The sequence below is a fragment of the Notolepis coatsorum genome (assembly GCF_963971535.1).
Source record: "Notolepis coatsorum genome assembly, chromosome: 11".
Lineage (NCBI taxonomy): Eukaryota > Metazoa > Chordata > Actinopteri > Aulopiformes > Paralepididae > Notolepis > Notolepis coatsorum.
The window spans coordinates 91,464,645-91,479,008 of NC_140175.1; the positions used below are offsets into that span (position 1 = coordinate 91,464,645).

The following is a 14,364-nucleotide window of genomic DNA, read 5'->3' on the forward strand; positions in this document are numbered from 1 at the left end:
AAAAACCTTGCGCCATGGGATTCTCACTTACACTTCAACAATCTTGGGTGTGAACAGTTTCAAAGGGATAGGTTTCTTCTTGTCAAACACCAAGGGGTTGTGGGTGGTTGTGGCGGCACCGCCGATGGCAGCCTCGATCTCACCGTGGAGCTCCTGGGGGGCGTGAACAAACAGCATGATTATTTCCTCCTTTCAGCTGTGACATGGAAACCCCATTTTTGCCAAGGTGTTATTATATAAGAGATGTCAAATGATTCCCTAACACGCCCTAACAGGCAAAATACAAAGCTTCAAATCGTTCCTGAGACAATTTCGTTGGAGGAGTTTCTTTTCCCATCTCCTCCCTGTTGCCTGTGTGTTAATTGTTGTTGTTGTTAATGAGAATAAAAGAGAGGTTCTCATTCTAGAAGTTGGCTGTACGTTTGACTACAGTCTAGATTAGAAGAAGCCTTTACAACCAAAATGTTGAAGTATCAACTGTTAACACTTTGGCTGCCATGGGTTAAATTCATTATCAACCGTAGGTTGCCGGCTCTATTTGTCTATAGAGAAAGTCCCCTTCTTTGCAGGGCTATACCTTTTTAAATTCTATTGCTACATTGCCATTATTAGGGCCCATTCAAAGTCCTATATGTATTGTTCATTGTGTAGCAACGTTAAACTTTTTCATTCACATATTCATAGTAAAGTATGGTCTAATGTATAAGTATGTTTTCATCTCTTTCTGCAGCTTTCTCCAGAACGTGATCTATAGCCCCAAATACATTATATTGATGATGCAATACAGTTTTATGGCAATCAGCACGATATAAAAAATTCCAACTAGACGTACTTCTAGAAGTTACTACACGTCATCTGATGTTGACCGGATGGGCTAGGGGGCGTTTATAATTCCGTGGGCAGCGTTATACCAATCATCTAATGTGGGTCAAATGTTGATAATAGCAGTTAGTATCGAAGACGGTAACTTTACACGCTAAAACTCACCCCAGTCTCCGCGTGCCGTTGGGCGATCATCGTAGAGTAGAAATTTTATCATTATGGGATGTAGATTTACCCGGTCCATCTCCAGCTTGTATAATGGTATATACGTCCAAATCATGTTGTTTATCGAGTTATTGGCAATCGATCGCTGTGTATTGTGACGAGCTATGCCGGGACCTATAGCAAGTGCCCGGAAGTAATACGGCCGTCCAGCACAACCTCTATGGCACTTCCTGTTAAGCGATTGCGCCGATCGGCCACCAGATGGCGCTCCTGAACCGCCAGAGAGCTCAGTGGGTCCTCCTGGTGGATCTCAGGCCAGCGGAGGGGACATATGAATCCGATCCCAGATTTTTGAAATATTGATATTAAAGACGCTGTAAAGCGCCTTTGGCAACTTGAGCATGGCCGGGAATGACGTGTTTAAGCGTTTCCCGGCACCCAAAGTGTTAAGAGCATACCATATCACAACTGGGCTACAACTGTAAACGTTTAGTTTTCATATTTGGAAGCCTGGGTCATGTTCATAAGTTGGGTGTCAGATGGCCGGTCTTCCGAAGGGAAGAGCCAAACAGTTAGCAAGATATTGCTCAGTGTCAACTATTATTGGCAGCCGCACAATGTACAGAAGACGCTGCTATCTGTACCCATGAGCTGTATGCTGCTCGTCTGGTTCATCATCTGTGTGTGTGTGTAACTTTGGTTGCCAATTTGGGCACGAATGTAACAGAATGACCCACAATGTCCAATTGCACTGATAATATTTGTGTCCTTTAGACATTGTATTTATGTGGACTAGGTCTGGCCCCGACTAAGGATTTGTATAGTGGACTTTGATTGGCCGAAATTTGCCGATAGTCGAATTATTATACATTTTCTTTTGGGGGGGGGGGGTCATTCCATTTGGGCTGTGGGGGGTGCTTAATGTTTGAAGAAGTCGACGGAAGGCTTCTAGTCCTCTGTGAAACCATGCAATTGGTCCACTGATGGATACATCTTGATATGTCTAGTGTGTGAAATCCTCCTTCAGTGCCTCTGTGCCCGTTTTCTTAGGCAGTTAGCCTCACTGGTATGTGCGCCATTAGCGTTAGCCACGCTTCTAGGCCTCTTTGCTTTTGGAAAGAATGATATTTTTTTTTTATAATATATATATTTTTTGCATTCGACTAAGAGGTTGGCAGTCGACTACGCCTCCTTTCAATCGATTAGTCGAGCTAATGTGGACATAAATAAAGATGTGTGTGTGTGTGTGTGTGTGTGTGTGTGTGTGTGTGTGTGTGTGTGTGTGTGTGTGTGTGTGTGTGTGTAGGTGTGTGTAGGTGTGTGTGTGTGTGTAGGTGTGTGTGTGTGTGTGTGTGTGTGTGTGTGTGTGTGCAGTGATCCCTGCTGAACCCCGTTCCGTTATGCAGGCTCCCAATACCAGGCCACCGCTCCTACTCGCCGGAGCCTCGGAGAAAGACTTTCGCACCCACCTGTAAGAGCGCCGGGTATGTTTTGACAGGAAGATGTTTGGAGAGGAGTAATCGGATTGGCTGGATGATGTGTGTAAAGGAAGTGAGGTCTCTGTAGAGCAGACAGCAGCGCTTCACCAGGTCCAAGCAGGTGGAGACACAAGACAACCTGTCGGGTGGAGAGAGGAGATCGGGAATGAAAACGCTGTGATTTAAGGTGTATTTAAAACGTTCCTGTTTTGAGAGAGAATTTCATATTTCAAACCTTTATTTAAACTTGTGAGACACTGAGTTACCCTGATTCACAGTGACGATGAGCTTACAAAACAAGACCGTTATCAATGGATTCATACATATAGGCACAACAAATAAGAATAAACAATAAAAAATCAGCTAAGACAGTTACAAGTCGACACAGTGGTCGGAGATTATACTTTTAAATGCAGCAAGAGAAGCAAAAACCTCCAACTTCAGAGTCAGTTGGAGGGTATTCCAGGTGTTGGAAGCATCAAAAAGGAAAAAGCAGTTTTTCCTAGTTTAGAGCAAACTGGAGGAACCCTGAGAACCAGTCATTAGAATAGGTTCCAAGATTCAAGTTTCAAGTTTCTTTAATAGTTGTCATACAGAAGTACAGAATACTTTTGTACAAAATGCTTCTTACTGTTGCGCTCCAGAGACTGTGCAAGACAAGATAAGTACGAAATAAAACAACACAGTAAAATTAGAAGTAAAAAAAAGAGGTCACAGTGTTCAGCTCAGACACATGTACAATGTTCGATGCAGAATAGACGCAGTTACCATACAATATACAATACTGTGCAGTGTACTAATATACAACACCATATAGTGCAAGGCAGAAATGGAGAAATGGGACGAGGTGCAACCTAGGCACAATTCACAGTAGGCGTACGAGCTGTAGTGCAAATCCTCCATCAACAAATACAAAGTGTAAGTGTGTTTGTGTGATCTAAAGTGTGGAGAGTGGGTGCTGCAGCGCGTTGCTTGTTTGAGTGAGTGTGTGCGTGTGGGTGTGTGTGCTGTGTGCATCTGATGGTTGCTGCACAGTGACCATTGTTCGTTTAGCGATTATTGTTCGTTTAGCAGCCTGATGGCCTGGGGACAGAAGCTTCCTCCGAGTCTTTCTGCGCTCGCCCCAAGACTCCGGTATCGCTTGCCCGACCGCAGCAGCCCAAAGAGGCAGTTGTTTGGGTGGCTCGAGTCCTCAACAACTCTCCTAGCCTTCCCCCTGCACCGCCTGCCGTAAATGTTCTGGAGGGTGGGAAGCCCCCCTCCAATTGTGCGTTCGGCTGAACGTGCCACTCCCCGCAGTCCGCTACGGTCCCATGCAGCGCCACTCCCAAACCAGGAGGCGATGCCGCCGGTCAGGACGCTCTCCACTGTACACGAGCAGAAGCTCCCAAGGATCCCCTGACTGACCCGGAACCTCCCCAGGCGCCCGAGGAAGCAGAGGCGTTGTCGTGCCTTCTTCACAACACTGTCAATGTGTGTGGTCCATGTCAAGTCCTCGGACATGTGGGCTCCGAGGCACCCGAAACTGTTCACTCTCTCAACCGGTGCCCCGTCGATGCTGAGGGGGCTGTAGTCCTTGACCCCCGACCTCCTGAAGTCCACAATCATCTCTTTTGTTTTGCTGACGTTCAGGGAGAGGCAGTTCTCCTGACACCACTGTGATAGGTTCTCTACCTCTTCCAGGTAGGCCCTTTCGTCGTTGGCAGAGATCAGGCCCACCACTACTGTGTCATCAGCAAATTTGATGATGGTGTTGTTGTTCCGCTGTGCTACGCAGTCATGTGTGCACAGGGAGTAGAGGAGGGGGCTCAGAACACAGCCCTGGGGGGCCCCTATGTTGAGCGTGATGGATGAGGAGGTGCAGTTGCCAGCTCCCACCACCTGGGGTCTGCCCGTCAGGAAGTCCAAGACCCAATGGCACAGGTCATAGTTCAAGCCCAGGTCCCTGAGCTTGGCTATGAGTTTGGATTCCATTCCAACAGTGATGTGATGAATGTGAATAAGTGTGTGAGTAAGTGAATAAGACTACCGGTAAATGTTATTTTAATACTTTTTGACCTAAGACCAAATGTAATTTTAATAGTTTTTGACGTAAGACTAAATGACATTTTAATAGTTTTTGACGTAAGACTAAATGTCATTTTAATAGTTTTTGACGTAAGACTAAATGTCATTTTAATAGTTTTTGACGTAAGACTAAATGTCATTTTAATAGTTTTTGGCATAAGACTAAATGTAATTTTAATACTTTTTGACGTAATACTAAATGTCATTTTAATACTTTTTGACGTAAGACTAAATGTCATTTTAATACTTTTACCCCCAGCTTCTGTTTCTTCCCTTAAATTCAACTAGTTTTTCGGTGGGTGTTGTGAACAACGTTTTTTAAAACCTAATTATGTAAAGATGGAAGTCGTGTGTACATTCATAGTAGTTTCAGTACATTCAGATACTCTCATTTGCCAGGGGTGGAGGAGTCGTCCAATCGGTCTGTGAATGCAACAGACGCAGCCGTGCGGTCTATCTCGCTCTCCTTCCCTACACCCGAGGCCTACTGTATCACCACGGTGATAATTACCACGGCTACGAGACTCTTCGCATGCAGCCGCCGGTGTGCATCAATCTTTGTAAGGCCTGCAGGAATCTAGACAATTAAGATGCGAGTGAGGAGTCATATATACACATCATTGGGTTAATATGGATAGTAGATAACGGGAAGTGGACTGGACTGGACCGGACCCAAGCTGAACTGATCCCGGTGTCTCTCTGGACAAAACATCCGTACTGGTGTGTTGGGAGGTGTAGTCTGAGTCTGACGTCACTTTAGTTTCCCGCGCTCTCCACCCGTATAGGGATTTATCATTGGGAAAATGTATTATCGGCTATTGTAATAATTCTGCCTCATGAACATTGGCAAGCTTTCAATTTTTGCACAAAATGAGTTCCCTTCTATCACCAACATTATTGTTTAAGCATTTTTGGTTGAAATAAAATTATACGTAATTATTTTACGATTATATGCGAATTGTTTCATGTTGAGCTATAGATTGTGGATGAATACACACAGAAAGGTACACCATGCCAATGTTCATGCTTTATTTGTTTTAAAAACGAGACGATTTAGAAATGTGTCCATTGGAAATACATTGCGATTTCAAGCGAGGTGGACCGGCCGCGTCTATATTAATCCCAGCCGAAGAGTGCAAGAGCGCTTCCGCATTCTTCCCCATTCGCCGGTAAGCAATGCGCATTTCCTTTTCCTTCGCCCAGGTGCTCGCCGCGCATGCGCATGAGGTCCTCGCTTGGTTCAGACCCCCATTCAACACGGTTAATCACAGATGCCAGAACGCGCCATATTAAAGCCTTTGGTTCATATTAGCAACGCTGGTCGCAACGCTGGTCAATCACATTAACGCTGGTCAATCACATTAATCACAGAACACGCCATATTAAAGCGCTAATACGGTGTATATATATATACGCGATGGACGCAGCAGGCGATCACTGCTACTGCTATTCACCAGTAAGTCCATCGACATGAATGGATATTATGCACGTTACAATGTACAGTTGACAGCTGGGCTACAATGTACAGTCGCGCGAAATAACGTTATGAATGCCCGAAATAACATAACGTTACAAAGTACAGTTGACAGCTGCGTTGTGTTAATGTACAGCGAAATAACGTTATGGCGTTATGAAAGTACAGTTGACAGCTGCGTTGTGTTAACACTTTGGTTGCCTAAGGTTAAATTCATGATATACCATAGATTGCCAGCGCTATTTGTCTATGGAGAAAGTCCCCTTCTTTGCAGGGCTATAACTTTTTAAATTCTATTGCTACATTGCCATTATTAGGGCCCATTCAAAGTCCTATATGTATTGTTCATTGTGTAGCAACGTTAAACTTTTTCATTCACATATTCATAGTAAAGTATGGTCTAACTCTAATGTATAAGTATGTTTTCATCTCTTTCTGCAGCTTTCTCCAGAACGTGATATATAGCCCCAAATGCATTATATTGATGATGAAATACAGTTTGATGGCAATCAGCGCGATATAAAAAATTCCAACTAGACGTACTTCTAGAAGTTACTACACGTCATCTGATGTTGACCGGATGGGCGAGGGGGCGTTTATAATTCCGTGGGCAGCGTTATACCAATCATCTAATGTGGGTCAAATGTTGATAATAGCAGTTAGTATAGAAACGGTAACGTTACACGCTGAAACTCACCCCAGTCTCCGCGCGCCGTTGGGCGATCATCGTCGAGTAGAAATCTTATCATTATGGGATATATTTTTACCCGGTCCATCTCCAGCTTGTATAATGGTATATACGTCCAAATCATGTTGTTTATCGAGTTATTGCCAATCGATCACCGTGTAGCGTGACGAGCCAGAGTCCCATGAACTATAGCGAGCGCCCGGAAGTACTACGGTCGTCATGACAACCTCTATTCAACATCCTGTTTGGCGATTGTGCCGATCGGCCACCAGATGGCGCTCCTGAACCGCCAGAGAGCTCAGTGGGTCCTGCTGGTGGATCTCAGGCCAGCGGAGGGGACATATGAATCCGATCGCAGATTTTTGAAATATTGATATAAGGACGCTGTACAGCGTCCCCCGGCAACTTGAGCATGGCCAGCAATGACGTGAAAAGACATTTCATGGCAGTCAAAGTGTTAATGTACAGCGCAATAACGTTATGTGGTCCTCGTTTGGATAATATGTAAAGTACAGTTGACAGCTGCGTTGTGTTAACGTTACAATGTACAGGGAAATAACGTTATGGCGTGTTATGGCGTTATGTTATGTGGTCCTCGTTTGGATAATATGTAAAGTACAGTTGACAGCTGCGTTGTGTTAACGTTACAATGTACAGCGAAATAACGTTATGGCGTGTTATGGCGTTATGTGGTCCTCGTTTGGATAATATGTAAAGTACAGTTGACAGCTGCGTTGTGTTAACGTTACAATGTACAGGGAAATAACGTTATGGTGTGTTATGGCGTTATGTGGTCCTCGTTTGGATAATATGTAAAGTACAGTTGACAGCTGCGTTGTGTTAACGTTGCAATGTACAGGGAAATAACGTTATGGCGTTGCGAGTGAATCTGGTCCATGTCGCGATAATATACATGTATTCCATTTCGGCGTCTGAGCCTGTATTTATGTCTTCTACTATCTATTACCATGTGTTAAACTTATAACAGTCAGAAGGTCATATGTAGAAATGGCTCGTTTTGAACTGAATGACAACTGCTCCATTCAATGCAGTTTGAATAACAGGAGAAGTTTAGGGGAGTAAACGTACTACCTTTTGACTTTGTGGCCATAAAACCAAAATCGCTAAATGACAAGGATTTTGTTTTGGGCTATAGGGTTGTAAAACTTGTAAGTCGCTTTGGATAAAAGTGTCAGCTAAATAACTAAGGACTAAGGAGATAGATAAGTGTAGACTGAGGCCCCGTTTAGACGGAAACGCTAGCAGGTGAATCCGCAAAAATATTTTTTCAGATGTGCCTTTCGTTTATACGGAAACGGCGTTTTTACGGGGTGAAACCGTAAAAAAGTGAGACCACCTTCCAGGGTGGAATTCTTAGAAACGGTAAACCTTTGCGCTCTCGTCTAAACTGTCAAACCGCATAAAACGATGACGAAAGGGTCGTCAAGGCTCTCGTCGCGCCTACTGCTTACATCACAGGCATGCGCCAGTAGCCTAGAAGCGTAAACAAAGCATGTCTGATTCTATCCATGGCGATCACCTGAAGGCTACATTGGCAGTACTTTTAAATACACAAGAATCTGTCCCGCGGCTATCACAACTATTATGACTGGACCCACTGTCTGTGAGTGACTCTGCTTTGGTCCAATCACATTCCCCACCCACACTCTGCGAATCAGAGGCAGAGTAGGGCGGGTCTTCACAGCACGTCATGTGACATATGCGCCAATCGTGTGACAGCGGGGCTCCATTGTCTCGAGTTGTTACAGCCTCGTCTGCACGGAGAATTCCACCCCAAAACGCTTGTCTAAACGCAAAATTAAAAGTGAAACCGCAAGACGACTTTTGCGGTTTCTGTTCAGACTTCCATCCCAAAACGCTCGTCTAAACGTAGCCTGAGAGTGTAGACTACATTATATGTTACATGATAACAATAAAGTCTAACACATACCTGACACATACATTGTGAAGGCATTCATTAGACTGTACATCCTCATCCAAAGTAATTAGACTGAGTAATGAGAGCGCTTCCCTGAATGCTGACTGGGATGTATGCTGTATGTAAGTGCTTATAAACGCAGCCAAATTCCACACCGCCGTACGCGCACCAACGATATTGTGTTCCGTCACAGTCAGTTCAGGAGTTGTGTGTCAGTTTCCCCTGCTAGAGCCACGCTCGGTGCCCACATATCAGCTGTTGTGTGAATACATGTTGACTAATCCTGCTCCTCGTCACGACCATAATACGGCATCCATCAACACAGAGAGACAGTTTGTACAGGAAAATACAGGACCAAGTCTTAGCTTCATGTTCCTCTCTGTCCCATCTCTCACACAGAAAGGATTCCCCAAAATATTATATTAGCAGACACCCTTCAGAGTGACTTATAATAACTACCACACTGGTTATTAATATTATATTAGCAGACACCCTTCAGAGTGACTCATAATAACTACCACACTGGTTATTAATATTATATTAGCAGACATCCTTCAGAGTGACTTATAATAACTACCACACTGGTTATTAATATTATATTAGCAGACACCCTTCAGAGTGACTTATAATAACTACCACACTGGTTGCCACTTAATGATCTCTTAATGATAAATAATAAGATTATGAATAAAATCATTTACATTTACAAACTATTCCACTCACATTACAGAAAGCTTGTAGGTAATGCAATTCACTCCACTGCGCTCCTAACTACCCCTGTGTTTTATCTCGGGTGGTTAGTACAGTCTGTCCGTGGTTAAGAGTTGAGTTCTAGGTGCTGGGCTGGAGACGGCAATAGATCCTTTGTAGTTTGTACCCATAGGGATGCATCCATACAGACATGGGTGTCAGAGAGTGGGCCGATACCAGGATGTTGGTATCCGAGAAACTTCCAAATGACCGACATCCGATACCAAGAGCTGATATGTAACTACTAGGGTTGCTCGATTAATGCATCACTGTGAAGGAAGGGTGTGCTGCATTTAAAACACGAGACAAAATGAGAGCAACACAGCATGCAGCACAATAATGGTTTTATCTCGATTATCTTGTTTTCATGATCGCGGGAAGACAAAAACGTAATTGAAACTCGATGAATCGCCCAGCCCTATATGTACAGGGTTCCCAGACATTGCAAAATAAAATTCAAGGACTTTCAAGTACTTTCCTAAGCACTATTTTTCATTTTAACACATTGAGTGCCACGCCCCTTCCGGGAAGTGCATCTGGCCTTGCCGTCCATTAACCCCATGTAAACGTGCACCTTGTTTGTAGAGCTAAACCTATATTTTATATTATAGCTATGGATCTAATAAAGCCGTCGATTGTCAGTGAGTTGCTTCCAGTCAACGTGCAAAAAACTGATTATTTTTTATCCGTACATTTCTGTTTTATACCGTTTTGAATATGAATATAGTTTGGGTGTTTCTGAGTAATTCCAGGAAAAAGACGCGAAAACAGCGTTTTTGTGTAATTCAATAAACCCATTGTAATTTTTCGCCGGATTATCGAATCTCCCTGAAATTAACGCTAGATTATCATTATTATCCTTCCTCGTGCATACATGAAATGTGCCCTGGAGCTTGGCACTCCCCCCCCTCCCCTCCTGCACCCGAACGGTAAAAAGCCACACACATAAAACACAGATAGCTTCAATCGCGGTAGAAAAAAATATCAGATCAACGCAAGATTTTATATATAGAGTCCTTACCTGGTCTCTGATGTAATGCAAAAAAGATAATCCAATTATCTGATCGCCATTCCAGTTATCCACAGCGATCCTGTCTCCGACGTTGTTGGGCATTGAACATGAACGGGTTTTCGATCATAATAAACTGGATACATTTCTTGATCAAATTAACCTACCTAAACTTTCAGAGGAAGACGCTAAACAGTTAGATGCACCTATTACACTAGAGGAACTTAGGGAGGCTATATCTGAATTGCAAAGTGGTAAGGCCCCTGGATGGGATGGTATCCCACCAGAACTGTACCTCTCTTGTTGGGATGTAATTGGACCCCTATTACTTGATATGATTTTATACTCAATCAAAGAGGGGAACTTCTCCAGGGACGTTAATATGGCACTCATATCTGTCCTCCTTAAAAAAGACAAAGACCCCACCGAATGCGGTAGTTATAGACCCTTAAGCCTCCTCGGAACCGATCTCAAGCTGTACGCTAAGGTACTAGCCATCAGACTTCAAAAGCATATGACATCTTTAGTTCACCCTGATCAGACAGGCTTCATAAGAGGCCGCCTGATCACGGATAATATTAGACGGTTACTGCATGTGATAGACGCCAGCAAGGATGCCGAGCCTCCTATAGCTGTATTATCCTTGGATGCGATGAAGGCCTTTGATAGGTTGGAATAGTCCTATTTATGGGCAGTACTTGGAAGGATAGGGTTAGGAGATGGATTCATTAATATGATCAAAGTACTATACACAGATCCGTCAGCCATGATTATAACAGGTAAATTCACCTCCCCACACTTCCCTGTGTCGCGTTCGTCCAGACAGGGTTGTCCTCTTAGTCCCGGACTATTTGCTCTATCCCTAGAGCCTTTGGCACAGTATATAAGACAATCTCAGTCCATAGAGCCGATATCAATAAAGGGCACACAGCATCATATTAGTTTATATGCGGACGATGTAATATTGTTCATGCAAAACCCTACCACCTCACTGCCTCATCTTCTCAAGGTAATAGATGATTTTGGCAATCTATCAGGATTTAAGATAAACTGGCCAAAATCGGCCTTCCTTCCACTTAATGTGACTGCGAAGGCTACCTCCCTCCCAGTAAATATACCAATGGTAGAACACTTTAGATGTCTTGGAGTTGAAATATTCCCCACTATATGCCAAACGGTGAAGTATAATTATACCGGATTCCTAGATAGGATCACAACTGACTTCAGCAGGTGGTCAAAACTAAAAAACTCAGTACAGGCCCGAGCATCAATAGTTAAAATGGATGTTTTACCAAGAATCAACTTCTTCAGCTCGATGCTGCCGTTACACCCCCCCCCCCCCCCCTGCTGGTTACTGGCAAAAATTACACTCCGCTGCATATAAATTCATTTGGAACAACAAACCTCCATGAATAAAAAGATCCACAGCACAGAGAAATAAAGCCGATGGGGGTCTAGCATTTCCAGACTTCAACTACTATTTTAAAGCGTTCTCTTTAAGACCACTGATCACCTGGTTTGATTCTCAAGCATCTGTATCCTGGAGACCATTAGAGGAGAATATAGTGGCACCACATATGGCGCTTTTCCACTGCATGGTACCTACTCTACTCTACTCTACTCGCTTTAGGTACCTGGTACTTGGTTCCTTTTCCACTGCAGGTACTAAAATAAAGTACTCAGTTTGTCTCCGTGTGGGGAGGCGGGGCTGCTGGTGTACAGCTGAGAGCTCCATAGCTCTGTGAGAGCTCCACCAGCATAGCTATGTCCGTGGCATGAGCTAGTAGGCGCAAGCCAGAGTAAAACACAGTTTTCAATCAATCAATCAATAACAACATTAACGAGACTCTCGTTGTGTCTATTCTGATAACGCTAACGTTACCTCTCATTGTGTCTATTCTACAAGCGTTAACGTTAGCTAGGCTGTCTATGCTAACGTTAGCATTAGGCTAACAAGCTGTAACGTTACCAGTCGCGTCTATTTGCTAACGTTAGCATTAGGTAATAACCGGTTTAAAATGGATGGTGATTACCTCACGTTGTGTCTATTCTATTAGCATTAACGTTACTCATACAAACAATCAATAGCGAGTTATATTGATCGCGCTATGTACGATAGCCATGCTAAAACGCTAGCACAACATCAGCACAACATAAGCTTAAGCCTTAACAAGTCAGCGATCTTTTTGCGAGACTAAACTCTCCGCTCGGTGGCAAATTGTGTTGACGTCGGTTTTGTTTAATCAATAAATGAGGCAGAATACACAGTGACTGTATTGTTTGTTTATTGAACTTGTGCCTGCTGCAACCATAATGAAATCCTATGCGAGACATTCAAGATGGCGGCTCTCTGTTTTCGTTCAGACTCTCCAAACAGTGACGCGTCTCTCTTCTGACCAATCAGTGGTCTGCAGTTTTTCACGTGACATTTATGGTACCAGTTCTACCCGCTTGGCTCGCGCTTGGAACCAGAGTCGAGCAGGGACTAAAAAAGTACCCGAAAAAGTACCTGGTACCAGGTAGTACCAGGTACTTTGGTAATGGAAAACCGAAAATACCGAGTAGAGTAGAGTAGAGTAGAGTAGGTACCATGCAGTGGAAAAGCGCCAATATACTGCAGGATATAGTATACACCAGGGGTCAGCAACCTTTTTGACATGGAGTGCCTGTTTGAAATATAGTTGTAACTAGTGTGCCTCAACAATATTCCATGCATCGTAATTATTTTTTCTCATAATCAGGTCTTTTTAATGATAATTTGTACATTATTACATCATTATTGTTATTGTTATTATTAACAATATTATTATGATGGTTGTATCAACCCTAAATCTGAGTTGGGGGGGGGAATGCAATGCAGACAAACAGCTGCATACAGTGCGACCATTTCACTCACATTTGCCCATTCATTTTTGGACACATCACACAACATCGGTGTGTGTACTGTACGTGTGCTGTCATAGCTCCACCTACAGGCCTAATGGAGAACACCAAGATGTGAATGGAGGGTGAATGTGAGGTATATCGTGTAAATAAGTTTTGATTGATCGCAAGACTACACTGTAAAAAAAAATATATAAATAATAAGTTACCAGAACTTAAAAATATTGAGTTCAGTTACTGTGCATTAAGGTTTTCAATTTTCAGTCCATAATAAGTTAACAGAAAAATAAGTACACAACCACATTATTTCAACCTAATAAACCTATGTTTATTGTCATTGTTTTAAGAACACAAGTTGAGTTTGAGTAAAAAAATTTACTTTTAACATGTGCAATGTTCAATGAAATAGGAAAATAAATAATAAAATTTGTTGATTAATCCCACTGGTCACAATGGTGACCGTAATAATGTTTTTGTTATAAGGCTCTGCAAATGTTACTGAATGATGTAGCAATGTATTTCCAGCTAAATTGAAATAATAAACAAATAAAGGGTCTCAATTAAATATGTGGTAGGTTTTTTTTTTAATGCTGCCCCCTGTGCCTATGAAAATGGCCTAGGGTTGCCTACCCCTGGTATACACCAACTTATCAATTAAACAATGCAACTTGAAATTTGGCCCTCTTATTACACATGTGATCCGGATATGGCGTGACGGTGATACACAGAAAAAATTTATTAAACAACATAAATGGCATAGTCATTCTCCCCTATTTAATAACAATTTACTCCTTATTGCACAACAACCTATCAGATTTACCAAATGGGAAAAGAAGGGCATACATACATTGGGGGATGTCTTCAACGAACAGGGTTTCTGCAGCTATAAAGATATATCTAACAAATTTAACCTCACCAACTCCACTTATTTTTTCTATCTACAATTAAGAGCAGCTTTAAGGGCTCATGGAGTCCCATTAAAGGTGCCACTTGAGCACCACAGAGCAAACGTGGTGGGCAAACGTTCGGCTGTCGTCACGCAACCCGGATCATCAACAGATTAATCTTAATTTTATTCATAGGACTTAA

At 42.9% G+C, this 14,364-nt stretch overlaps 1 protein-coding gene across 1 annotated transcript in view; it reads right to left on the minus strand.

The window, feature by feature from the left end:
* nop14 (NOP14 nucleolar protein homolog (yeast)) overlaps positions 1–14,364 on the minus strand; it is a 62,943-nt gene that overhangs the window by 3,483 nt on the left and 45,096 nt on the right. Inside the window, exons 16-17 of the mRNA XM_084324224.1 lie at positions 2,457–2,604; positions 32–153 (exon numbers count right to left, since the gene is read on the minus strand). Coding sequence (XP_084180350.1) covers positions 32–153; positions 2,457–2,604 — 270 coding nt within the window. The remainder of the gene's footprint in view (positions 1–31; positions 154–2,456; positions 2,605–14,364) is intronic.